We start from the raw sequence: 25,515 nt of genomic DNA, 5'->3' as shown, positions 1-25,515 counted from the left end.
AGGGCAATATGAGTGGGAAGTAGAGAAGATGTGAGCTTTCTCCTCCACATCCTCTTATTATGTAACTTAAATTTGTGTCCTATATAAAGAGGTGGTTTGGAAATGTAGCAAAAATGTACATTAACTACTACAGCATGAGAAGTTATAGTTTATTATAAATGCTCCTGCAGGTCCAACTGCCACAAGGGTGCAATATTTTCTATTTTAAGTTTTTAAAAGTCATTGGCAGAAACAAGCTTCCATATCCTATCCATATTTTTCTACTAGCCTTTTCATGATAATGACATAGCCAGGCATAGTTAACCTAGTTGTCAGACAAAAGTCAACAATCACAGAACACCTGCACTGATCCTTACATATAAAACTCTTTAATCTGTGCTTGCATAAAATTAAAAATGCAACATTTAACAACCATTGCTTCATAAACCTGCTTTTAATTTGCTCATATCATCCATCCAGTCTCACCTATCATCACTTACTCACTTCTACACCTCTTATGCAGGATGGCTTTACCCCTCTGGCGGTGGCCCTCCAGCAGGGCCATGACCAGGTGGTCTCCCTGCTATTGGAGAATGATACAAAGGGCAAGGTGCGCCTGCCTGCCCTGCACATTGCTGCACGCAAGGACGACACCAAGGCCGCGGCCCTGCTCCTTCAGAACGACCACAACGCAGACGTCGAGTCCAAGGTGAGTGAAAACACTGCTGTAGCCCATCTTTAGTGGTGACTCATCAGTTTTTTTTCCCCTCTTTAATAATTTGATTCATTGCTTTCAGTACTGATGACTTTGACTTTCTTTGTAGGTTTTTTTTTTTTTTTTTGGAGCCTTTTCTCTTTCTCTTTATTGTTTGAATTTGTTATCGATGCTCTTTCTTTTAGAAAAGGAAAAGGAGCAGAAGTACACTCCTATTTGTTTTTTAGGCAAGTTTTATCTCTGGAAGAGTTTTCAGTCTGAGAAAATCCTTCTCATTCTTAAAATCTAATTTTCAGTGCAGAATGCACGCCGGAACTTTTCTGCCATAAAATAATTTTGCACTGCCTCTTCCTCTTCTGCTCCTCCACTTCATGTCAGTGAAGGCCCTTTTTTTGTTTTTTTGTTCTCACTAATTGCCCATTCTCTCCTCTCTTGGCTGACTCTGTAGATGATGGTGAATAGAACAACAGAGGTACACCTCTACTCTGTACATTCTGTAGTGTTCATCGTAGTTCATAAAAACTTTGAAAACAACAACAACAATCACTTCAGTGGCCCTGACTTGATGCAGTAGTGTTTCTGCAGCCCTTTGTCACTCCCCCTTTTCCATTTTAGCTCAGTCCTGCCTTCCTCCTCTTCATTGCTTCATTAGTGTAGTGGACATATCTGGTGATCGAGAAAATCAGAGCAAAAGCGCATGCTTCACTAATACTGATTTAATAAATCTGAGTCTAGAGGCTTGGGTATCAAGGTTTTCCTTGATTCTAATGGTTTCATGGTGTCCAAAGCTGAAGTGTCTTATTTTTGGCTAATTGCTCATCCCTGTTTAAAATATGTTGTCTTAATGTGTCCTGACACAGTCCTTCCATGAAACTGATTAGCATGATAACCAGTGTACGCATGAAAAATGGTTATCATTCATTTAAAAGCAGCAGTTTGTCCATAACCTGCATGGCAGTCTAATTCCCCTTAAGCTGTAAAGTAACCCTTCATTGTACCAGTAGACAGACTGTCTAATTTGTTTACTAGTGTATCCTTTATTGATTTCTAGTACATCCAATCCTTAACACTTGAACCTAAAGCATTTTGCATGGGACCAAAGCAACAAGCTAGTGTGACACTGCTTCTGTGGTAACATCGGCCTCCTTTGTCGAACCAAAGCCAGGTGGCCACCTTCTGTGTGTGCCTGTTTTGGTTGGCATTGTTTGTGGCTTTGGCAGGCTCTGGTATGATTCATCCCAAAATGGCTTTGATCTCAGACTTATGCATTGTGGTAAACAAATTTGTACTCAGTTTGGAAGATGGAAGAAAGACATTGTAGGTTTTTTTTGTTTGTTTGTTTGTTTTGTTATGTTGTGCTTTTTTGTTTGTTTTTTTGCTATAAATAGCGCTTTATTTCCAAGCAGATAATTTTGGTGAGTTTCTGAAATGTTTTGAAATTCGTCAGACCAAGATACCAGCAGGGTCCATACTGCTTCCTGATTGATTTTTGGCTATTTGAAATTAAAATTCCAGCAGTTGGGAGTGCTTAATGTAAGCCTCAGTCACTGATTGGACAGTGTCGGTTTGTTGTTTGGACAGCTGCTGCCTGAGCCGGGACTGCTCTCATTAAAGAAGTTCACAAATGGACATTAGGTTCATTTGCAGGGTGATTATTTTGCACCTCTTTGTAATTTGGATTTATTTTTCCTCAGTGAGTTATATTTTGGGAGGTTGAAAGGTCATGTATATTAAATGTAAAACCTTTATAGTTTAGTTGGCCCCATGTTTGATGCTTCAGTGGGAGAAAAAGACTTTTTCTACAACTGTTAGAAAAGTCAGGTGTCAGTGTAAAAGAGTGTGTCCTTGTTTAATGGAGTGGGATTGTGTAAGGTTTGATCTTGCATGAATGTTGTTCCAATTTTTTATTAACACGGTGTGTATATTTGTTTGTCTGCATGTGTGTTGTTGCATTTCTTCAATCTTCAGAGTGGTTTCACCCCCCTCCACATCGCAGCACATTATGGCAACATTAATGTGGCCACGCTTTTGCTGAACCGTGGGGCTGCTGTGGACTTCATGGCTCGGGTGAGTTTCTCCTGCCCTCTGCTGGCTGGGAAGGGTGTATGCATTTTTTTTTTTTTTTTTTAGGTAAACCCAATAAATATCAATTTAATGGTATGTTTGATGGATTAAAAAGTATATACAGCAGTAAAACAAATGTATAGCTTAGGTTCTGTGATTGAGGAAAATCCCTTCATTGTCATTATTACCTTCTTTCATATTTAGGCAAAGCAAAAGGAGTCAATAATGTCATTCTATATTCTGCATTTATTATGAGCCCTTCAGGAAAGGAGCATGGACTGGCAAAACAAATGTAAAATGTAGGATTTCTGCAGATCTATTACTGTTACTGGACTTGGCATTGATAGTGGCATGCACATGTTGCTTACTAGAGAAGAAAACCCAGTAAAACCCAAACCACCCACACGCAAACTGTAATGAGTTGTTAAGCTCCCTCTCTTTTTTCTTTCACAGCAAAAAAATAATAATGTCAGTAATATGAAGCTTGAAAATTAAAACACATACACATACATACAAATCTTGCCTTGTACAATGCTGTAAGAAAAAGATGAACGAGTTCCTGCACATTTCCTAACATATTTGTGTTCATTCCCTTTAATATATACTTATTAAATGTTAAATAGAAAGAGGTTTCTGGACTAATAAATACCCTCATAAAATAGTAGATTTTTGAGAACAATAAGATATTTTGTTAAATAATTTATCAGTTATATTATTTCCAGACTCAATTTAAAATTTATTTGAGATATGAATAAATATAAAGGCCTGGAAGAGATGTAATTATAATTTGTTTTTGCCAGAATAATTAATTTTAGATGACAGTAAAATTGCACCTCACTGTCTTATTGAAGTTGGTTAGTTTACAAACTTGGGGCATCATTGTTTATGTTAATCATCAGAAAAGTTTTTCTTTTATGTGATATTTACACAATAATCTCAGAGATGGTGTCTGTAAAAATTTGAAGTTTTGTCATCAGTCATCAGTGGCCTGTAATTGTATCAGCTAGTGTGTGAAGCACTGTTGATGTTTCTGCTGCTGTTTGACTATGATTGCTGGTTGGGTCCAGAAAATTATGCGACAGCAGTTTAATGGAGCTGGTTTACTGCTGTTTGCTTGATAACAAACAAACCTTAATAAGAAGGTTGCAGGGTTTATATTAATGATTGAATGGAAACATTACAGTTTATTGCAGACCTCTCAATTCCATGTAGAGTCTCTGATGAATTCACTCTGTTTAATAGTGGATATATTTAAACGCATAATGTGAGAGCAAAATCATGTAACAGGTTTCACTTTTTTCCCTTAGAATGACATCACACCGCTTCATGTGGCTGCAAAAAGGGGCAACAGCAACATGGTAAAGTTGCTGCTGGACAGAGGGGCCAAAATTGATGCAAAGACCAAGGTAATTATAAGTAATAAGGCATTTGAGGCTGAATTATATGGTTTTTAGACATACAGACTTAATTATATACATATGCGATATGGATGAAATGATATTTATTTAACAGTAAAATATAAAAAATGAGTTGCTGCTCTTTCTTTGCCCATATTTTTAGACGTCAAAATTAAATCTGTGTTTTGTTTTGCTGTTTTTTTTAAGGATGGTCTGACACCTCTTCACTGTGGAGCGAGGAGCGGACACGAGCAGGTGGTAGAAATTCTTCTGGACAGAGGAGCTCCTATACTGTCCAAGACCAAGGTAGTTACTTGGACGATCAATTCAGGAGATGCTGCAAAACTCAGAATAGGAAAGAAAAGAAAGGTCACAAAAGAACACATCACATGGTTATTCACTAAGTTTAAGATGTAACAAACTAGAATAGATCAGAGTACATGTTGTTAATAACACTGGAATACTGTTTTTAAAAAAATCAGCTCTCCTGACCATACAGAGCTATTTAAAGATTGTCATCCACTCAGACAGCAGGTCTGTTGTTGCTGTAGTGTTGTCGCATTGTCTCCATAACATCTGTGCGACCTCTCCAGAACAGCCTGTCTTCGCTGCCTTCGCAGCCCTACAGTTTGACCGCGCAGGACGACCAGTGTAACAAAATAGACATTGTTGTAATGGCCTCGTTATAACAATGCTTCTGTAACCTTCTCAGCAACTTCCTTCACAGTCTTTCCGTGCAGCGCATGGCCATGCCCTAACTTACTGTGTCTGTCTGTCCATCTGTCTATGTGTCCGTCTGCGTGTGTGTTTGTCTCTCTCTTTCTTTGTCTGGCTTTCTCTCCCCCTCTCTTTCTCTCTCTTTCTTTCCCTGTCTCGGCCCCTCTATAGAACGGCCTATCGCCGCTCCACATGGCCACTCAGGGGGACCACCTGAACTGCGTCCAGCTCCTGCTACAACATGACGTGCCGGTGGATGACGTCACCAATGACTACCTTACGGCACTGCATGTTGCTGCTCACTGTGGTCACTACAAAGTGGCCAAGCTCATTGTGGACAAGAAGGCCAACCCAAATGCCAAGGCTCTGGTAGGTCTGAAAGAGTGAAGTCACATGATGATAGCAGAAAATCACATTCAAGAAGAAGATAATGAAATGTTGATGTTGGTAGTTGCTTGTCAAAAGTCATTAGACACTGAAGACTGTCCTAATAAAAAAAAACCTGTAGTTTAACTAACTTTAACAAAATCTGGGCAAAAATACATACATTGTGTAGCTTTTGGATAAGAGACTTAGTACTATGTAGTAAGCAGTGCTGCTGTGCCGATATGAATATTTAAAACAGGAATGAGAACACACTGGGACACTAAAGGTTCTTCTAAAATGGGGCAAAATATTAATAGATGCTGGAACTGCAAATTTGAGGAGAAAAACAAAGATCTGTGAGAGAAATGACTGAAGACAATTTTTAAAATTAAGGTTTATTCCTCATATTTAATTTTTCTATGCAACTGCCATCATCTGTACCACACATTTATGTCCTGGAAGACCTTTTGACTCCCTAACAAAAGCATTCACCCAGTTGTAGGTGCTTTGAGACTGTGGGGAGTTACTCAATGGCAATACTAGAATACCAGTTTTACATTAAGGTTTTCATCCTTTTTTTCTGCACGCAGAATGGTTTCACTCCACTTCATATTGCCTGCAAGAAGAACAGAGTCAAGGTGATGGAGTTGTTGCTTAAACATGGAGCGTCCATCCAGGCTGTCACGGAGGTAATATAGCAGATTGGACCACTTTTACTATTCTAAGCTTTCTGTGCCATTTAATACAAAATAGTTAATTGAAATTGATTTTGTTGTTGTTTAGTATTGATGCTAATATACAGTTAATTCAGGGTAAAAATTGACAGATTGATTTTGGTTTTTAATATAATATTTCATGGTGATCATCACATCTGTTTCCCTGCAGTCCGGCTTGACGCCCATCCATGTGGCAGCTTTTATGGGCCATGAAAACATTGTCCATGCACTGACGCACCACGGGGCATCGCCCAATACCACCAATGTAGTGAGTAGATATATTTTAATGTACTACATGTAGATATACATATAAAAAATCTCCCTTTACCAACCACTCGTGTGCCTTCCAGCGAGGGGAGACAGCTCTCCACATGGCAGCCAGGGCAGGCCAGGCAGACGTAGTCCGATACCTGCTAAAGAATGGAGCCAAGGTGGAGACCAAATCCAAGGTTAGGATACAGATCATCATTATCAATCACTGTGTCGAGGAGAAAACAAAAAGCAATACAGAACTAGGCCAAAGTAACTTCCTCCCTCTTTGCAGGATGACCAGACGGCGTTGCACATATCCAGTCGGCTGGGGAAGGTCGACATTGTCCAACAGTTGCTGCATTGCGGTGCGTCTGCCAATGCTGCCACCACCTCAGGCTACACACCCCTTCACCTGGCTGCCCGCGAAGGACACCAGGATGTCGCTGCCATGCTTTTGGACAATGGTGCCTCACTCTCATCTGCGACTAAGGTACTGCATGTCTTGTGGAGGATCAAACACAGACACACACGAATCAAGCATTACATTACAATGTGGATACTATTTTCCAGTATCTCCACTAGTGGGCATCAGTTTCTGTTTCCAGTGGCCTCCAAGGTTCTTGTCTTGACTAAATATGCTCTTGTCACAGTGAAATAATTCATAGTCAAAGAGATAGATGTGTGCATATGAAGCATAGTAAATTAAAAGAAAGACATTTGTTGTATATTTCATATAGTTGTATGCCTAGTGCACAACTGTAGGGAGACCTCACCATCTCAGTCACTAAAATGTTGTTTTCATCCCGTTTTAAACACAAAATTTTAAGTGTTAGCATTGGGCAAAGAATCTGAGATCATTCTGGTGAACACAAAAGAAAACATTTTTGTGATGGTGGTTGCACATCTAACTAATTACATAGCATAGCTGGAGGTATTAAAAAGATGTGGAAGAGATTTTAGAGAATTAGCTTGTTCATGTGTGTGTTGTGTTTTTGTGGACTGTCTTTGAAGGTGACTTCTGTTAGCAGAACAGATCAATGAAGGGTAAACCCCATGGCGCTCTCTTTGGCACTCATGCACACACATAGCATCTTTTGGGACTTTACTTTAGTCAGCTTTCTAAGCAAATTATATCATATCCGTGTGTGAACACAGAAATTGGGATATGAGGCAAATTAGTGGACCTCTTTGTAGTGTTTATAAAACAAATTAAGTGACTAAAACTTAATTTTTAAAACTGGAAGAGTCATACAATTACTGGCTGTTACCAATCATACAAATGAGGTCAAGTATTTCAGAGAAAATTGGAATCTCTGGAGTCCCAAATTCCTCTGGAAAATATGACGTAACATCTTTAAATATCTTCACATACACACAGGAAGGAAGCCAAGTGATCACACTGGCAAGCAGCCACTCGTGGAAGAGGTGTATAGAGGATAATAAAGACCTTTGCCTCACTTTCTCAGTGTGTTAAAGCTTTATGTTTATTATATTATTATAGATAAATTACTCATGCACAGATCATACTCATTTATAGGTTACCATGCATTTCAATGAGGTTAATTTAGTGGACTCATAATAGTTAGAATATGGGAAAAGGAAAACGTTACTCACAATATTGAACTTTTTCAGTTATTTTGAAATTAATGTTAGGTGTCATATGCCATCCAAGCATTTTAAAGGAAAGAGCTGTTGCTCTCAGGACTGAACTGAACTGAATCTATTATATTTTCATTTGTGAACTGAGCGCTGAAAGACACTGTGAGAAACTATGCAGCTTGAGGAACAGCTTGATCCCACATCAGCCAAGTGTGACCTAAAACAATGTAAATATTCCCTTCCTGTTTGAATGCCCTCAGTACTTGCCTCTCTCTTCTTTTCTTTTTTTTTTTTGCCCAACAGAAAGGCTTCAGTCCCCTCCATGTGGCAGCAAAGTATGGCAAGATGGAGGTGGCCAGTTTGCTCCTACAGAAGGGAGCTGCACCTGATGCTGCTGGAAAGGTGAGCTGTCTGAAAAAGCAGAGTGACCTGAGCATGACTGGCTTTAGGGAGGGAATCTTAAACATGAGCAACAAGGAAAGGAAAAAGATGAGCCACTTGAGAAGAGCTACTTACTGCGATCATTTACACTTTTGCAAGTCTTGCTGTTGCATGCCCTTGTCTCTGAGAGAGTCAGCAGAGCTGTGTTGTGTTTTCTGGGCTGCAACTGGACTCAGAGATGTTGGGAGGTAATTTTGTGGTGGAGTGGCAACCTTAGGTCTGATCACAGGGCAACACATTAAACAGATGCTTGTTATGTTACAAAACCTTGTAAGCAGATTTTTTTTCCCCCACTGACACACACACACACACACACACACACACACACACACACACACACACACACACACACACACACACAAACTGACAGACTTACTTAGCCCAGACCTGCTGGCACTGGTTGTATGTGTGTTTGTGCCTCCATCTGAGAGCGTTTAACATAATGACGGTCAGGTATGATAATGAAACTTCCACACTGTTTAGCGGTGTCACGCTAAAATCTGTCTCAGTGTCAGACACACAAAGAAGAGGATCAGGTCTTTATTATTCTAATACATTTTCTGTCTGGGTGAGAATAAAGACGTTCAGATATTATTTGTTTTTTCACATTTTGGCGCAAAATATAAATATGTCATAACATATTGCAGTTCAAGTTAATTAAAGCGCCACCCTATTTGATCTCAGTGTGTGTGTGTTGATGAGAAAAACACTGTAAAATGCTTTTAGAGCCGAAGATTAGGGTACTGTATACTTGCAGATAATTATGTAAATAAAACATCAATCATCTAACTCTTAGCCCAATTAATAAAGAAAGTATTACGACAAAAATATGACCTTGAATTCCCCCCTGTGTCAGCTGCTATCATTGAGCTTCACTGTGTGGAGGGCTGGTTTGATTTGCACCTGTTGTGTAGTGGGACAGTTCCTCTGACAGAGTAACTTTGAGTGTGATGCAGAGCCTTAAAACCTCCGCTTGTACCAACATATGCACTGAGAAATCAAAAAATATGATTTAAACAAGTAGTGACAGGTAAGCTAATGTTTTTAGTGAAAAAAAATATTGGATGCAATTTTGTTATTAAAACCTTTATGTTGCAAAGCATGTTTGCAGGGAACATTTGAATCAAAATAATAACTACACAATTCTGCTTCTGCTGCTAGTAAACTAACACCGATCTTTCTACTGATGTAAAAATAATAATAATTGTAACATCTTTGCTGGCCAGTAAAAAACCATGTATCTTCAACTTTGGTGCTTTTGCACAACTGAGACTACTTTAGCATTTTTTGGCCACAAGTTTGGAAATTCCAAGTGATAAACTGCACTGTAGGTAATTTTGGCACCATTTGCAACTAACTGCTGCAAACCTTACATTTTGGAGACAGGTTTCATAGGCCAGCAGGGACGTGCTCTCACTCCGTATCTTGATAATTTCATCTTCCTCTAGCTTCTTCTTGTAGTTTTTGGCATGAAGCTACAGCTCTAACTGTGTCCTTTACTGTATATCTTTCATCAGTGTGATGTCCATTTCCACCTATTTCTTAACACTGTTTTAATTTGGTTCTTTCATTTACATTATCAGCGTGTCTGTGATCTTCTAATCTGGTGCTGCATGCCTGTGTGTGTGTGTGTGTGTGTGTGTGTGTGTGTGTGTGTGTGTGTGTGTGTGTGTGTGTGTGTGTGTGTGTGTGTGTGTGTGTGTGTGTGTGTGTGTGTGTGTGTGTATTTGTCTCTGCATTTGTACGTGTGTGCGTGCGTGGGTATTTTAGAGTGGGCTAACTCCTCTGCATGTAGCTGCTCACTACGATAATCAGAGAGTGGCACTGCTGCTGCTGGATCAGGGAGCTTCCCCACATGCTGCCGCCAAGGTATCCACACAAACGCATATAAACATACACGTTTAAAGGCACTCACTTTGGCTTATGCGTTGATTAACATCTCATTAATAATGTTTTGTATGCAATGTCTGTCTGTATGTATGCAGATCTAATCCTCGCACATTTCCTCCATCCATTCCATCTTGCTTTAAATCATCAGTGAAAGTGTGGGCTTAATTTTGTGCTCAGTCAAGTCATAGAAATCACCTGACCAGCCTGAAATAAGGTCATACTGTCAGCAAATTTGAGTTGGTGGTTTGCTACATATTGCAAGCAATATATTGCGTTTCTCCTAAAAACAAAGAAAAATGTAATTACTCCAGAGTCAGTCATAATGCCAAACCGCCCTCTTTTTTTTTTTTTTTTTTTGGTCTTTTCGAGAGTTGTTAAAATGATGTGTTCCCAATAAAAAGCCTAAAAAATCTGTTAGGTTACACAGACAAACATAAGTAGTCAATTTGTGGTCTGTCTCCTGCTGGCCTTTGCAAGTCTGTCAAAACCACAGAACGAGTATGAACCAAAAGCCAGAAACAACCAAAAATATGGCAGGAAATGCCTGTTTTGCCCAAGCTGTCAAATGACATCCCGCAAAAAAGGAGACCAAAACTTGTAAATTCGCTTTGGCCCTGCCTAGCTCTCTTTCTCTTCTTTAATCTGTCTGTCTATATTTATTCCTTTGCTTTTCTTGTCTCCTTCCCACACTCAGTCATTCTGCCCTGCCTTCCTTTCTCTCAGTTTCTCCTTCTATAAATTGTTTTTCATTTGGCTGGGTTCTAAAGTTGGTGCGCTTGATCTAATTTAAGTGCTTTTGGAAACAAATCAATCAGTGTGTACAACAGGAGTTGTATAGAGGCGTTAACACGCAGACACAAGCAAGGAGCTATTGCAGTCATTGCTGCAATAGTTCCCTGCAGGATCATAATCTGTGCTTCATGTGTGATATCTTTCTACTGAGTCACGGAGATAGGAAAAATGGATTGTGACTTGAGGTATAAGTCTTGCTTTACACAATCCAATAAATTAAATCAAAGAAGGAAGCCAAGTAAGGCTCTTTAAATAGAGGCTCTTCCCTCTTTCAGACTCACTTTATCCTTTTATTCACTCTCATTTCAGCTAGAATTACTCTCTCCATTGCAGACCTCAAGGATGCCCGTAGGTTTGAATACAGCCCTCTAGCTTAATGCTGTCTCTCAGGTCCTCTCCACAGTAGCAAAAGGGAGGAAGTCAGGGTGGTGACTGTTCCTTTTTAAGCTGTGCTCCTGTTTGTTCCCTTTGTCTCCAGCCCTTTCACTGTTGTGAATGTGTTTAACAGCTGAGGTAAATGTTCTGTCTGAGGTTTTCCCGTCAGCGATACCTGTGACACGTGAGGCTGGGTACTCTTGCCTCATGATCGTCAATAAACTGAAAGACCCTTGGGCTGTATATTTGCTCTTATGACTAACTGGATTGTATGCCCTGATGCAAAATGCCAACATTTTTAGTCATGACTATATCCCAAGTTTGTTCCTGTTTTACACATGATATTGTCACCAGAAGTTTATTATTCAGAATTATTTCTACTCGTCTAATGGAGCTTCAGAACTTGAATATAAGTGTTTTCTGCCATTTTATTTGCATTCATCATATCTATTTTTTCCTTAACTAGCCATTTCTCAGTTACAATAAAATATACAAATGATACACCAGCCACCATGTCCATAGAAGAGCTCAGCCCAGCCTCCTAACCTCTCCATCTCTCTTGCACACCTCAGAATGGCTACACGCCCCTTCACATCGCTGCCAAAAAGAACCAAATGGAAATTGGGACCACACTGCTGGAGTACGGTGCAGACACCAATGCAGTGACGCGGCAAGGCATCAGCCCAATTCACCTGGCGGCACAGGAGGGCAACGTGGATCTGGTGTCGCTGCTGCTGGCCAAGAACGCTAATGTCAATGTGTGCAACAAGGTAGAAACCATCACAACTATAATATTTACAATTACAGAACAAATGCAGTAAATGCATTACACATCCATCTAGCCCACAGTCCTTGTTTAATACCCTGTAGATAAACACTTCTCACCAGCTTCATCTTGGTATTGTGATTTTTACCATGTGGAACATAAGACTTCTCAAACTGTTTTTCTGAGAGACACAGTGTGTTTCATTCTTGTTGTTCACGTACACCCACCATAATAAATGTAACTGTGTATTTACATGTTTTTTGTGTCTCTTTTTTTTTTTGTATATACAGAGTGGACTTACACCACTCCACTTAGCAGCGCAGGAAGACAAGGTCAATGTTGCTGAAGTCCTTCTCAATCATGGGGCTGATGTCAACCCACAAACAAAGGTAGCACTTTCACAGTAGCACGCATACACAGACGTTGCAAATACACAAGCAGGCAGGTAGAGGTTTGATGCATATTTATACTTTTTAAAACCCCTTAATACATTTGCTCTATGTGCTTTTTTTTCTTTAGCTTAAGTGTATTTATGGCGTCAAAACAGCACGCTCATACGCTCACTTATCGGATGCATAAATAAAGGCTTGTTACCTGAGTGGAAGGTGATCATGTTGTTATGGATGTGCCTCACGATGCAGCAAACACACATCCATGCACATGACCACGTTCACTGAGAGCTGCAGTAGCTGAAGGTTGGGCTAACACAAGGTTATTTGGGGTGTGTTTGTGCTGACTGGACAGTTGTTTACAACAAAGAGGTTATTCACCTACTGAACTCCATGATGCACAAACACATAATTCATAGAGGAGATGAAATATGATGCAGTTTTGAAGTTATGTTTTGAGAAATCAAATCATTGTTTTCTATATAGAATATTTATATGTTTGCATAGTAATTTTTACCTCTTACAATATAAACTTTCCAAAATGAGGGCTGACTCTTTTGTGAACTGTTATGTAACAATTTATAGTCTATGTGAGTAACTTTCTCTCTTCTTTTCATTTAATTGTCCTTTCATGTCTGTGCCTCTTCCACCATCATTTGTTATTCAAGATGGGCTACACACCGCTCCATGTAGCTTGCCACTATGGAAATGCAAAGATGGCAAACTTCCTGCTGCACAACCAGGCCAGAGTCAACGGCAAAACCAAGGTAGACAAACCACACACACATATACACAACCTTGTATCACTATATAAATGAAGACTTTCCTATATCTGCACAGTTTATTTACACCTTTCCTGGACAAACTAATTGTGCTTGTGTGTCTGTGTTTAGAACGGGTACACTCCTCTACATCAAGCGGCTCAGCAGGGCCACACCCACATCATCAACCTGCTGCTTCAGCACGGGACCTCAGCCAACGAGCTCACTGTGGTTAGTGCACAAACACATGGGCTGGACTTGCACTCTCCAGCTGTGCTGAAGTTTGATGAAATATTAAATGCTTTTTCTTTTTTTTTTTTGTTTTTTGCTTTCTCTGCATAACTTCCTCTTTGTCTGTCTCTCACTGCTAAGAATGGGAACACTGCCCTATCGATTGCCCGCCGTCTTGGTTACATCTCTGTGGTTGACACTCTGAGGCCTGTGACTGATGAAAACTTAGCCACTATGGTAAGGCATTGTCTTCTTGGCTCTCACATGGTTAAAGACACACAATCTTTGTTACATCACAAATCAGCTTATGAATATTCTGTGTAACTTGATGACAGTTGTGCAAAGATTGTTCTTCTTATTGACTTTTTTTTTTCTTTTTGTGGGGGTGTGAGACTATGTGATTTTAATTGATAAATCAGCTTTGTTAGTTTAAATGATAAAGTAATGGCTGTCATGTTGTAGCAAATTAACTTCATAATTAAAAAAATGAACATTAGCAGTCGTGTTTTCTATTTGTCTGTAACACTATTAGAGTTGCCTCGTTGCTAAAAATAAAACCTTGCCAGACAGCCAGCAGCATGCTGTAAGTGGAGTTAAGGTGTGAATACTGCAAATGAGCTTGCAAGTCAGTCTGTCACGCTGTGTCACATGTGTGAAGTTGTCCTAATTAAGAGAAAGGGACGGCTCAGATTGGAGCTTAAGGTTTCTCCCCATATAGCCAGCGTTACTAACAACGATCTGATCCCGATGAGCAGATCAGTGAGAAAGTGGTATAGAAAGACAGGCAGTGATGAAAAGGTGACAAGAGTGTGAGTGAAGAGACAGGCAAAGAGGTCACTGAGGAGCCAGCACAATCAGCAAGAAAGTGTATTAGTCACAAACGCTTCTATCTACAGGAGTGTGAATAAAAGATCAAGGTCATCTCTCCACACCTTTGTGTGTCTGATCTATTATTCACTGTACAGAGACTTCTGCTGTTGTTTTATGTTGCTCTTAAGCCTACATCTGCAGCCTGCGGAACATTTGTTGGTCAGTTATCTGGGTTAAGATGGCCTTCAGACACATAGCATGACTACTTCTAGCTATGACAGGGGCCAGAGCCCAGTCTAAGGCCTATATAAGGAAAAAGATGTGAAAGTCTCATTTTATTTGCAGCCTAAATGCTGAACTCGACGCCAGCTGACTATATTTGTCTGATATTCAAGTGATAAAATACTCAGAGTGGGTAATAATCAAGATGTACTTCTAGTTTTTTTTATTATGACAGATGCCCATATTTTCCCCTTGCTGTCAGCTGTAAGCTGACTTTCAAAATGTCAACAACACTATCACAACAATACTTTTAAGATTCAGCTAAAGTGTGCAAATTCACAGCAACTTGTAAGACAGTGCTCTCAAGCGATCATGTGACATATCACGATCCATTTGCAGCTACTTAAAAAAAAATCTGGTAAGAGTGTAGGTATTTACATGTCTTCTTTTCAAATTTACAGAGTGCATCTGAAAAACACAAAATCAATGTCCCCGAGACCATGAATGAGTTCCTCGATATGTCAGATGATGAAGGTATGTAAACATATTTTTAAATCCTCTCACTGAGTACTAAAATCAATTAAAGTGCATGATTCCCATATACTGTGTGCTATGTTATGTAATTTTCATTAACGTGCATGTTTCACTGTATGTGTATCCAAAACACAGTCCAGGCCAATGTGCCAGAAACTCTCAGTGAGGAGTCTTTGTCAGATGTTGACGAAGGTATTGGTTTGAATCCACTCTTCTATTGTTTGCTTCTTGCCTAGAACTAACAGCGTCGCCTTTGCTATACTACTAGTCTGCTTTGCTGTTCATTTACATGGGAACGTTTTCAGACAAACTCACTCAACAACCAGTCACTGTCCACTAAAACTAAACGCTGTGGTTATTCTTTAGTTAATATGTTGTTAAGGCTCCATAGGTTGTGCATATATACTGTTCTATTGTTTTCGTTTTTACTTCCTTGGTCTGTAACAATGTAGACAAAGACGAAAGTCTCAGCTATTGAAATTTTATTTCACAGAATGTATCAGCAGACATTATATTGTGTAGCTGTGAAAAAATGAAAGCAATGCCAGTGTGACACACATCGAAATTCAGAGTTGGAGTCTGAAGAGACCTGCATACATTGAGTCAAATCATTTTTCAGTATATGTAAAATTCAAATTACACAGTTAGCAGCAGAATAGCTGCTTCAGGACTGCAGGCCCACTGGTCCAGAGGACTGGCCGCTTCAGTCCTCTGTCCTTTGTTTTGGAACCACAGAGCCAAGGTGCTTGTAAAATTGATGAGCTTGTTCATGGGCTGTTGCTCAGGGGATGTTGGTGAGGGGGTGTGGAGTTTCTGTGTGAAGTGATACAGCTAGACTCAACAAGTATACACACATATCAGGTTTTAGTGGATAGGTTTGTTCTGAAGATCCTTGCGCAGGAATTATAGTGTCCATGACTTCACGTCCTCCCCGTAAACTGTTTATATCGTGCATGTAATTCATTAGTATTGTGCTTCTGTGGCCTTGAGAGTCATGTCGCCCAATAGCACCACCTCACTGGCTTCTGTTAGCAGGTGCATTCAGGTCTGCACTCCTTTATTTTTTGATAGGATGCTGTTGTTTTGCTCTATGTGTGCATGTGTTAAATAAGGAGTTGGAGTAAGTAACGAGTTTCTTCAACTTGTTTTAATCCTATATGAGGGAAGTCAATCTTATTAAGCTGCAGGCTGGAGTGACTAACAGCTCCCTGTGGATGCTAGATGTTGTTTTCTTGTGTGTGTGATTGTGGCCTTCCTGGGCACAAGCTCATCTATACATTACTAATGTACTGGGAATAAATTATTTTTTTTAATGTGCCCTGCTAGCATCATAGTGTAGATTGACGCAATTCCTATTGCACTGGCCTTAGAGAATAATATTACTACAGTTAACAGTTGCTGCTTGCGTTCACTTATTCTTGTGCAAGTTGTAGTTGCTGTGTGCAACATGCAGAGAGAAGAGCTAGACAGAGAAATGTTGCTCAAGAGATTAAAAATTGCAAAATTATGTGGTTATTTCGTCATTATTTTAGCCCCACTCCCATTTTGACACACAGCCAAACTCCCTCTGGGACTTCCATCACAGATTAAGAAAAGGCAGTTTCAATGAAAGTTTTCTTCTTTCTTTCTCTCCGTCACTGTCTCTTCCACTGATGTTCCCAGGCATTTGCCCAAACGACCTGTCAGCTGACTGTGCTCTCCACAGAGCGGTAAACACTTCCACCGCGGCCCCTGTTGACGCTCTTCAACTGGAGTTTGTTGTGGATGCTGCTGAGCCACAGACGCACAGTCTCTCTCTCTCGCTTTAAATCCAATGAGATGAGCTTTTTTTTTTTTTTTTTTGAGCCGCCTGTAAGAGATTTAACCCCGGTGTGGCCACCGATATCAGAAGGCTTAGATCTAGGCTGTTTCTGTGTAGCCTCCTGTCGCTTTTTTGCAGCAAAGAGACGCAAAACTCGGAAGACTTTGAATTAAAATTATTTGCGCAACGAAAGCGGCGGGGATGTGCGCACGGGCAACAAATGCGCAAGTTGGTTGGAGTGGAGTTAAGCGTTTGAGGTGACGAGAGGGCAGCTTTTTCCATCAGCGCCAGAAGCACTGAATGAACTGCTTGATTGTCTTAACCTCTCTTTGGGTGTACTTTTCACACTGTGGGCGTTTTAGAAAAACAAAAATTACTCGGGAAATACAAGTAGAGCTGTAATCGATATGGCTGCGTTGGACAAAGGTAAGTCGCTGGGGGGGTTTAAAACAAGTTTCAATAGCCGGTGAACTTACTAAGCCACACAGGCTTGACAGACGGACAGAAAATAAGAAAGTGAGAGTAGTTACTGAGAAACAATGTGAAATTGTTACTTCAGCCTATGCCTGTTATTTTTCAGTGTTATTGGAGTTTATTTGAAGTTAGTTTACTATGTGGACTGTAATTCACATCCTTTTTAATTCTGTGGACATTTGGATTGTTTCTTTTTTGTTTGTTTTTGTTGTTGTTTGTTTTGTTTTAACTTGTTCTTAAGGAGGAAGGAGAAATATTGGGGTTTTTTGTAATCCAGAAGATGCTTTACAGTACGGGCTAAAATAGGAAGGTGTGTGTGTGTGTGTGTCGGGGGTTCTGGTGTATGTGGCGGAATAACTAGCTTGAACGGGACTTTGACACTTTATTATAACAGCGAGCAGCGGATCGCTTTCCAGGTCTGTCAAGTCAGACAGAAATAGCTGTGAAACACAGGAAGAGGGCATATCAGTTTTTCCACCAGAATAAACGTCACAGTTGTGCGTTCAATAATGTATGCTAAAACCATATTATTAAAGGTTACTATGCATGTTTCTCGTCTTCTTCTTCTTCTTTTGAGTTTTGGAAACTGGTGGGAAAGCGGCAATATTTATGTATTTTCCTGTGTCAGTATTTCAGAATCAAGGTGTTCAAGACTTAAAAAAACTTTTCAGACTCCAAGTTACACTAAAGAAACAGAGGTTAAATTAAAGATCGCAAAATATAATTGTAAATGTATCTTATCAATCTCATTTACCAATCACAAACTACATGTTCACAGTATTCTCTGTTAGATTATTTGATGAGCATTTCTGGATTGGAATTTTTTTTAAAGAAAATAAACATGGGGAGTGATCAGGATTGGTTTGATAATTAGCTTTGCCTTTTCCTTGAACGGTAGACGTTGATTGATGAGTTTAATCAGTAACGCTGCCACTACTGGTTTTATTTTGAAATCTGACACCGGAAATGCTTGCGTTTTGTGCCATCTTGCTTGACGCTGGTGGTGGCGTGTGATCGGAGTGCGGCAGTATTGAAGGTAGGGGGGAGGGGCTGCGGTGAAGGAGCAGATTGTTGCAGGCAGGACAGAGCCGGACATGAGGGAGAAGGGGAAACATTGTAGCCGCTCCGGCGGCTTCATTGACCGGCGTGTCATCGTCCACCGGTCCGCCGATCGAGGTGCGGTGCGGTTCTGCACTTTCTCATTATTCTTTGCTTATTGTGCTCAGGCTTTGGTAGCTATAAAATCTTCTGCTTTGAGTGAAAATGAGCTGCGTTTGATTTTACAGGAGAGCTCCAGATATACCGCAAAGTGGCTTTGCTGCTGCCTCTTTCTCTTATAATATTACTGTCTCCCCTCTAAAGTCCAGCTTCGGCGCTGCTGTGTGTTCCAGCTTCATGTTGTTGGTGTGCCACAAATGATATGAATAGACTAAAAGAAAGAAAAGTTACAGCTTTGTAGTTGCAGTGAGGTAGCCTGGGTTGGGTTTATCGACAGAAGGATGCTGATAGTTATCCAAGGCCCTCTCTAAGTACTCTAATAAAATAAAAGAGAGGCTGGTGTCGGCTTGTTTTTCTTTGCTGCGTGCCGCATCGCCTCTCTTGCTCGGATTGGCTTTTGAAGTTAACAGGAGGGTTTTATGGTTTCGTCCCTCCACCAGGTGAGGATGCAATGACTGGGGATACGGACAAATACCTGCGGCCTCAGGACCTCAAAGAGCTGGGGGATGACTCTCTCCCTCAGGAGGGGTACATGGGCTTCAGCATAGGAGCCCGCTCAGCCAGGTAGGCACCTGTCATTTTTATAGATGCACATAAAAACTACTGATGCACTTCACTGAACTGCTCTCAGCTCTCTGATCCAACTAGCCCAAGTGTGACATCATGTTTGCCATTGTTGCAGTGGTCACCCTCAATGCACAGATTTATGATGCCATATCCGATATGACATATATTGCGTTTGTTGCACTTGAATAAGTAGTATAATATACAGCCCATCCACCACGCATGCGCGCAGTGTATTCAAGCATAAACACATATAGTCTCACACACAATAACACAGCATAATGGAAATCACCAGAAAGCGCAGCTGGGAAGTTGCCATCTAATGATTCAACCTGACAAAATGATTCAGCGTTTTGTGTGACCTGTTTGAAACTCAGGCAAAAAATAAATAAAAAAAAATACAAAGGACCAGCTATCTTTGATACCTTTGATACGCTGGGCAAACAGCTGCATGTCAGTGTAACTACACTTTCACACAGTGGACAAAGAATGTTGTGGAAAATTGGCAGGCGCCAATGAAAACACATCGGCGGCGTGTTGTGCAGTCCCAGAGTGTATTGTAACCTCACTGACAGATGGCAGATGGCACTGTGATGGCTGGATTGATAAAAAAAAAAACAAAAACGACACACTGACTGTGACAGGAAGCTGCTAACATCAGCAGGGCAAGGCAAACAAGGGAAACACTGGAGGGATTCCACGTGAGCAAGTTTGTTTTGATGGGCCCATCCTGGAAAAAGTTTTGACAGAGATAGTACACTGAATTATGCAAATTGTTGTTAGGAACAGAAGGAACAGAATTATAAGATAATACAATGATGAGCGCATACAAGATCTTAACTTACCTTTCTATTTCAGAGTAGCATTACATTTATTACATTAGTGTCACATTGACTTCTCTTTATAAGTGAAGACACCTACAGATAAAGTTCTTTATTCCACTGCAAAATACATCCGCATATACCAAAAACTTCCCCCCGTGTCTTTCTGTAATTGCATATAGACTTTGTTAAGCTGACTCTCTTTGCAGGAGTGTGAAAATATATAAAATAATGTATTGATCAATGAATGTGTGATGCTGAGCAAGTTCTTTCCTTTCCCTTACCTTTCTGTTTATGACATTGACATTGCATGGTCTGCTTTTTGAGTGGGCTGCATACACGGCAACACCTCCTCATGTAAACCTGGTCAAATTCGTACCTCGTCATAGCGTGCCACCAAAAGCACAGCATCAATGTCATGTTGGAAAAAAAGAAAGCCACATCACGCTTGAATGTCTTCAAAATGCTTTGCTTTTCACTCTGCTATTTTGTTCTTTTTCTTGTTTTCTTGCATCCTGTCTCTCATTCTAGCCCTAGAATCAGGTAAGAAAAGAGTAGTAGTTGTAGTACCAATAGTAGGTAAAAGGTCTGTGAATGGTGTCTCTTCACTGTGACCCCTCAACTACTTTTTAACCCTAATCCAACACCCATAAGACCTCTAACACAAACCACCAGTCATTCATTGGACATTGGTGTCATCCAGTGTTGCTGTTTCTCTGTTTGTGGTAGTGTATTTGCCCCATTTTTGCTGTTACATGTTGTATTTTTAGATCATCGTCATCACTCCACTTTTTTTCCCATCAGTCAAAAAAAAAAAAAAAAAAAAAAATACTCATATCTCCAAATTGAATATGTGTTTATTGTTTTGATGCAGGTGTGCAAAAAGAGAAAGTTTTGCTGGACATAAAATATATGCAGCTGTTTTGTGGAGCCTTCCTTCAGTTTGAGTTGTGCGGAGTAATCTGCTAAACTTTTGATGTGGCTTGTTCTTAAGTGGCACTTTATATTTTTGGAGTACCACTGAGTGTAACTTCCAGGGATTGGACACATCATTGGGTTAATGATCTGTTAACATAGACGTAATTGGAGGTGTCCCACAATGATTTGGCACAATTGCTGCTATGAAATTTGGGTTTGCAGAGATGGAAGCTTTACATTCAAACACTGAAACACTCACATGGATATTCAATGACTCAGTTGCCCACAGTTGCCTCTCTGAGTCCAAATAAATGCTTTTTTGTCATAGCACGACTGATGCATATTTTGAGACGCTAGATTGAAAATGTGAAGTAGCGTTTAAAGCAAAGAAAACGGAGTGGTCACCAGTAAAAATGAATGGAGTGGAAAGAGGAAAGGAGATGGCAGAGAAGGGTGTGAGGAAAGAGGAAAGCAGTGGGATAGATGCAAAGTGAAAAAAAAAATCCTTCAGTTAAGTAGATAAACCAGTAAACTTCACAGTATTGTTTCAGCATCGTGACTCAGGAAATGAGAAAGCAGAGAGAGAAGGAGAACATTATGGAGAAGGATGACATGCAGAAATGGATAAATGACTACAGGGAGTAAAAGGGAATGAGCAAGGATGAAAACACAGGAGCGAAAGATGAAGCGCTGGTCGTTTGAGGAGGAGGATGGACAGAATGAGAAAGAGGAGGAAGCTGTAAAGAACAAACATGGTGGGGATGAGAGCAGAGTAGTGGGGGATAGTGCAGTGCTGCCATGCCAGCGAGTCCATTCAGCCTGTACAGAGTTGCTTGGTAACTTCGATGCCGGGGTAGGCAGGCTCTGCTGAATAAAGGGCTTCTCTCTGTGCTGAATAGCTTGCCCACTCAAACACGCTGAGCTCTGCATTTTCTCCCCTTCACTCACCCACTCTCCCCCTTTTGCACTCACACACGGCGCATCAGTACACACATACAGTACTGTGAGAAAAGAAGGCACCGAGTTGTTCCCGGGGATTGTATCATTGTTGAAGCTATGTATCCTACACAATCACAGAAAAAAAAACCACACTTATCATGTATGATGTTTAAGTGTCTTTACACACACACAGGCACCCACACACACACACACACACACACACACACACACACATAACTATATGTTTTTGGGCAAGTGTTTAGTCACTGTGGATCGAGCAAATATTTTGGTTCTTCTGCAATGATCAAATCTCAGTAGCAAAAGCAGCACAGAAAAAAAGCCTGAAATGAATCTACAGCACAGAGCTGAAGAGGCTGCAAAAATAGGCACACATCAACACACACAGCCATAAAGCAGACTGCAGCATAGATAGAAAAGACCTGCTTCCCTTCTTGTATTTTGCTGCTTTGAATCAGGTCTAGGTCAGCTAATCTTAGACTAAAGGAAGGTGAGCCTTTGAGCTGAAGCTGGATTTAACAGCTGAAATACCTCTGAGTGAATCTTGTTTCTTTTTCTGTCATTGACAAGATCTGCGTGAATTGAAAACTTTAAGCTCTTACCTGCCAAGCAGGTATATATACGTACAGTCTCCTAGTCTGTCATACTTCATCACTCAGGCAGACTTAGTTACACTAGTATTCATCACACACGTAGACACAGCTATCTTTCTCTTTCAGTCTGCCTACTTCTCCTCTTCCTCGTTCCCTCTATCTCTCAATGCAAACAAACTGACGTCGCTCTCATTTCCATCTCTGAATAACCTGCTGAAATATCTGATTCTTGTTCAAATGCAGGCTCTTCTCCTTCTCTCTGTTGTCTCCATATTACCTTTGGACTTTCTGTCCAGTGAGTAAAACCCCTGGAGGTTGCATGTAGTAATGGATTCCTTGCTTTTTGTTTTATGCCGTGTCCCCCTGCCCATCACTTGTTGTTGCCCGCGGCACTGGGTTGCATGGTAACATGTAGCCTCCGCTCCTTCAGTTCGGATAGGTCCAACACACTCAACCGGAGCTCTTTTGCACGAGACAGTATGATGATTGAGGAGATTCTGGCCCCTACAAAAGACACAGTAAGTTTAATTTCTTGTCGTTCTCTTTACCTTTTCATCTTTTTTCTCCACTATTTTGCCCTTTTTGTCTCCTTCTATCCACATTTTCTTCTACAGATTTTGTTTCAATTGTCGTCCTGCTCGATCAAAACACAAGCTGGATAGATTAAAGCCAGGATCAGGATAGCTTCATTTATCTTGCATAAGGGTTATAACAGAAAAAGTTAATGCCATGCCTGCTTTTGCCAAAGTGCTGAGAGTGAGTGTATCGCACCTTAACGAAAGCTTTATTCAAACCCAAAAGCTTTGGGAGGCCCCTTTCACTTTCTGGGGGAAAACTGCAGAGCCCGTCTGTCATTGGCTTGTTTTGGTGGTCTGTAACAATAACAGAAACTGTAACTGCTTTTCTGAAAATATTGCTAATATTTTGTTTAAGTTCAGTATTACCCAGTATCCCAAACAATACATATTTTGTAACTATAAAAGCAAATGTTTTGGAAATCTAAAGAATATTTAAGCACACTTTCTTTCTTATGTCAGAGCTTCCTGGTAAATTGGTACATGAACCTGTAAATATGATGTACATGAGCTCATGTTTGCTTTTCCAATTGCTCTGCATTAGCTGCCTTTGAGCGATATTTCAGTTGTAGTCACATCTGCTCCCACCTATTGAATTGTAGGATGTTTGAGGAGTTAAAACAGAGTTTTCTTCCGTGGAGCAGAAATCCTTCACCGAAGCATGGCACCATAAATTCATTTGCGTGGCCCATCTAGTGCTTATAACTGTGACTTCTGAACTGTTTTTCTTCTTCCTTAAGCTTCAGAGTGTCTGTAAAGACATTTCCTACTTGGTTGACCCACTCAATAAGGTATAAATGCCGTTGGATGTCCGACTCATTCGTCAGTTTTGTTATTTTTCACTCGCAGTGGCTCAGCTCCCATTTCTCTCAAGTTTTGCTTTTTTGGATATTTGTTTGTTTTGGGTCTCTGCCATAAGTCATTCCCATGCTCCTTTCAGTGTATGTGAGTTCCATCATTCAGTGTTCACATGCTTCATCTTTTATTAAAGTTGATCTCTATTTTCTGGTTTCTCAAGCATCATATTTTTCACCTGTTTTTCTGACTCTTCACTGCAAACTGTCTAGTATCATCTTCATAATTTTATGCAATTCAAGTGTCTTTTTGTCTTTGACTATTTTAAGACCGTGAACACTGATGGCAGCCATTGCTGGAATAGAAGTTGTAAATGTAATCAGCCCATATCTGTCATTGCAATGAGTTTTAATTTTTTTGTTTTTGTCATCTTGGCGCACCTCCTTTCTTGTGCCTGTATCCTTTAATCAGTTTTGTAAGTCTGCTGTCAGTTTTCTTTGTCATCCTTTTTCTTCTTCAATCCCTCTTTACTTAAATATTTTCTCATCCCCATGTCTTGTATCTTCCTCACCCAGCACCTTGCTGTGACCAGAGATTACAGTTCAGAGTGTATGCGACGCTACAGCTGGACACCGGACACCATGGACCACAGCCACAACACTGTGTCTAGCCCAGTTCACTCTGGGTAAGAACAGCTGCACTTCCATCCAGCCAGTGAAGATGTTTCCCAGCATGCATACGCTTATAGTACATGTTAAAATGATTCTGCGTGCATACAGATGCACATACCGCATGTACATTCATATAACTAATGCAGAAATCACACATTTTTTATGCTTACTGCACACAAATGTTGTACTGTCTTTTGCTCTCCCCCAAAGAGTCAATATTCAGCAAACCCTGCAGCACTGATGCAGACAAGGTGCAGGGCTGTGGGATTTCTGCAGTGTTGCTACTGTACACATTACATTAAAGCAACAAGACACACTTCATCCTCTAAAGCTCTCGTGTCATACCATAAAACCAGAGACATGGCCCCGGAGTTCCCCCACGTTCACTGACATCATGCTATTTTTTTAAGACTCTTTGTGAGCTCATGGCACCGCAGCTCATGTGTTTCATTTAGATAAACCGATATGTCATTTACATACTTTGAATATATGGCATTGTAAAGTGTTAAGATCTGCCCAAAATGTACAGTGCAGTCTTTGCACGGAACTTAACTAAAAATATCTTTGGTGCTGCTAAGAATTGAAATAGTGGGATCTATCATGTTCAGTTTTGGTTCTTTTTTTCTGTTTTGACACATTATTTTACCTTGTAAGTGTGTCTGTATATTTAAATATTACCGTGTTCATTGTCATTTTGTCTTCAGTGTGTCTCATTTTTTCTGTTTTTCTTGATTTTTCACCTTTTTAGTCTTCTTTCATCTTCAGTAGTCTTTAGAGATCCCAACAGTGATTATGGAACTGATACTAAAACTAGGTTCTGGGGGTTTGCCTCCTGCATTGTCTCCATGTGTTTATTTTGCAGCTTCTCCTCCCCGCTCCCTCAATATGACTCCAGGTGATGACTGAGTTTGCTGCTTTCACCCATGATGGCGCAGTGATGTCACTCGCTCCTCCACCTCTGTCTCCCTCTCATCTCGTCACTGTCTCTTCTCTGTCCCGTCTGTCCCCGTGTCATCTGTGTGGTCTGGTGTTTCATTTGCACTGCTTAGATCTTAGAATTGTGTAGTCGACATGTTTGGGAGTCTTTCTTTATTGTGCCATTCCTTTCTCTC

General features: G+C 40.4%; 1 protein-coding gene across 3 annotated transcripts in view; it reads left to right on the top strand.

Moving 5' to 3' along the window:
- Positions 1 to 25,515, top strand: part of LOC115793060 (ankyrin-3-like) — a 115,382-nt gene that overhangs the window by 63,500 nt on the left and 26,367 nt on the right. The window contains exons 6-29 of one of the 3 annotated variants that reach the window (XM_030747786.1): positions 503 to 688; positions 1,143 to 1,166; positions 2,663 to 2,761; positions 4,066 to 4,164; positions 4,363 to 4,461; positions 5,044 to 5,241; positions 5,829 to 5,927; positions 6,124 to 6,222; positions 6,305 to 6,403; positions 6,499 to 6,696; positions 8,109 to 8,207; positions 10,017 to 10,115; positions 11,876 to 12,073; positions 12,360 to 12,458; positions 13,127 to 13,225; positions 13,352 to 13,450; positions 13,592 to 13,687; positions 14,944 to 15,016; positions 15,152 to 15,208; positions 18,950 to 19,073; positions 20,426 to 20,437; positions 22,793 to 22,880; positions 23,678 to 23,728; positions 24,308 to 24,417. In XM_030747786.1, the coding sequence (XP_030603646.1) occupies positions 503 to 688; positions 1,143 to 1,166; positions 2,663 to 2,761; positions 4,066 to 4,164; positions 4,363 to 4,461; positions 5,044 to 5,241; positions 5,829 to 5,927; positions 6,124 to 6,222; positions 6,305 to 6,403; positions 6,499 to 6,696; positions 8,109 to 8,207; positions 10,017 to 10,115; positions 11,876 to 12,073; positions 12,360 to 12,458; positions 13,127 to 13,225; positions 13,352 to 13,450; positions 13,592 to 13,687; positions 14,944 to 15,016; positions 15,152 to 15,208; positions 18,950 to 19,073; positions 20,426 to 20,437; positions 22,793 to 22,880; positions 23,678 to 23,728; positions 24,308 to 24,417 (2,504 nt within the window). Of the gene's footprint in view, positions 1 to 502; positions 689 to 1,142; positions 1,167 to 2,662; positions 2,762 to 4,065; positions 4,165 to 4,362; positions 4,462 to 5,043; positions 5,242 to 5,828; positions 5,928 to 6,123; positions 6,223 to 6,304; positions 6,404 to 6,498; positions 6,697 to 8,108; positions 8,208 to 10,016; positions 10,116 to 11,875; positions 12,074 to 12,359; positions 12,459 to 13,126; positions 13,226 to 13,351; positions 13,451 to 13,591; positions 13,688 to 14,943; positions 15,017 to 15,151; positions 15,209 to 18,949; positions 19,074 to 20,425; positions 20,438 to 22,777; positions 22,881 to 23,677; positions 23,729 to 24,307; positions 24,418 to 25,515 lie in introns of all 3 variants that reach the window. The other 2 variants (XM_030747788.1, XM_030747787.1) reach the window with 2 other exon arrangements.

The sequence above is a fragment of the Archocentrus centrarchus genome, chromosome 15, assembly GCF_007364275.1.
Source record: "Archocentrus centrarchus isolate MPI-CPG fArcCen1 chromosome 15, fArcCen1, whole genome shotgun sequence".
NCBI lineage: Eukaryota > Metazoa > Chordata > Actinopteri > Cichliformes > Cichlidae > Archocentrus > Archocentrus centrarchus.
Note: the sequence above shows the minus strand (reverse complement) of the source record. Positions and strands in the feature narration are given on the sequence as shown.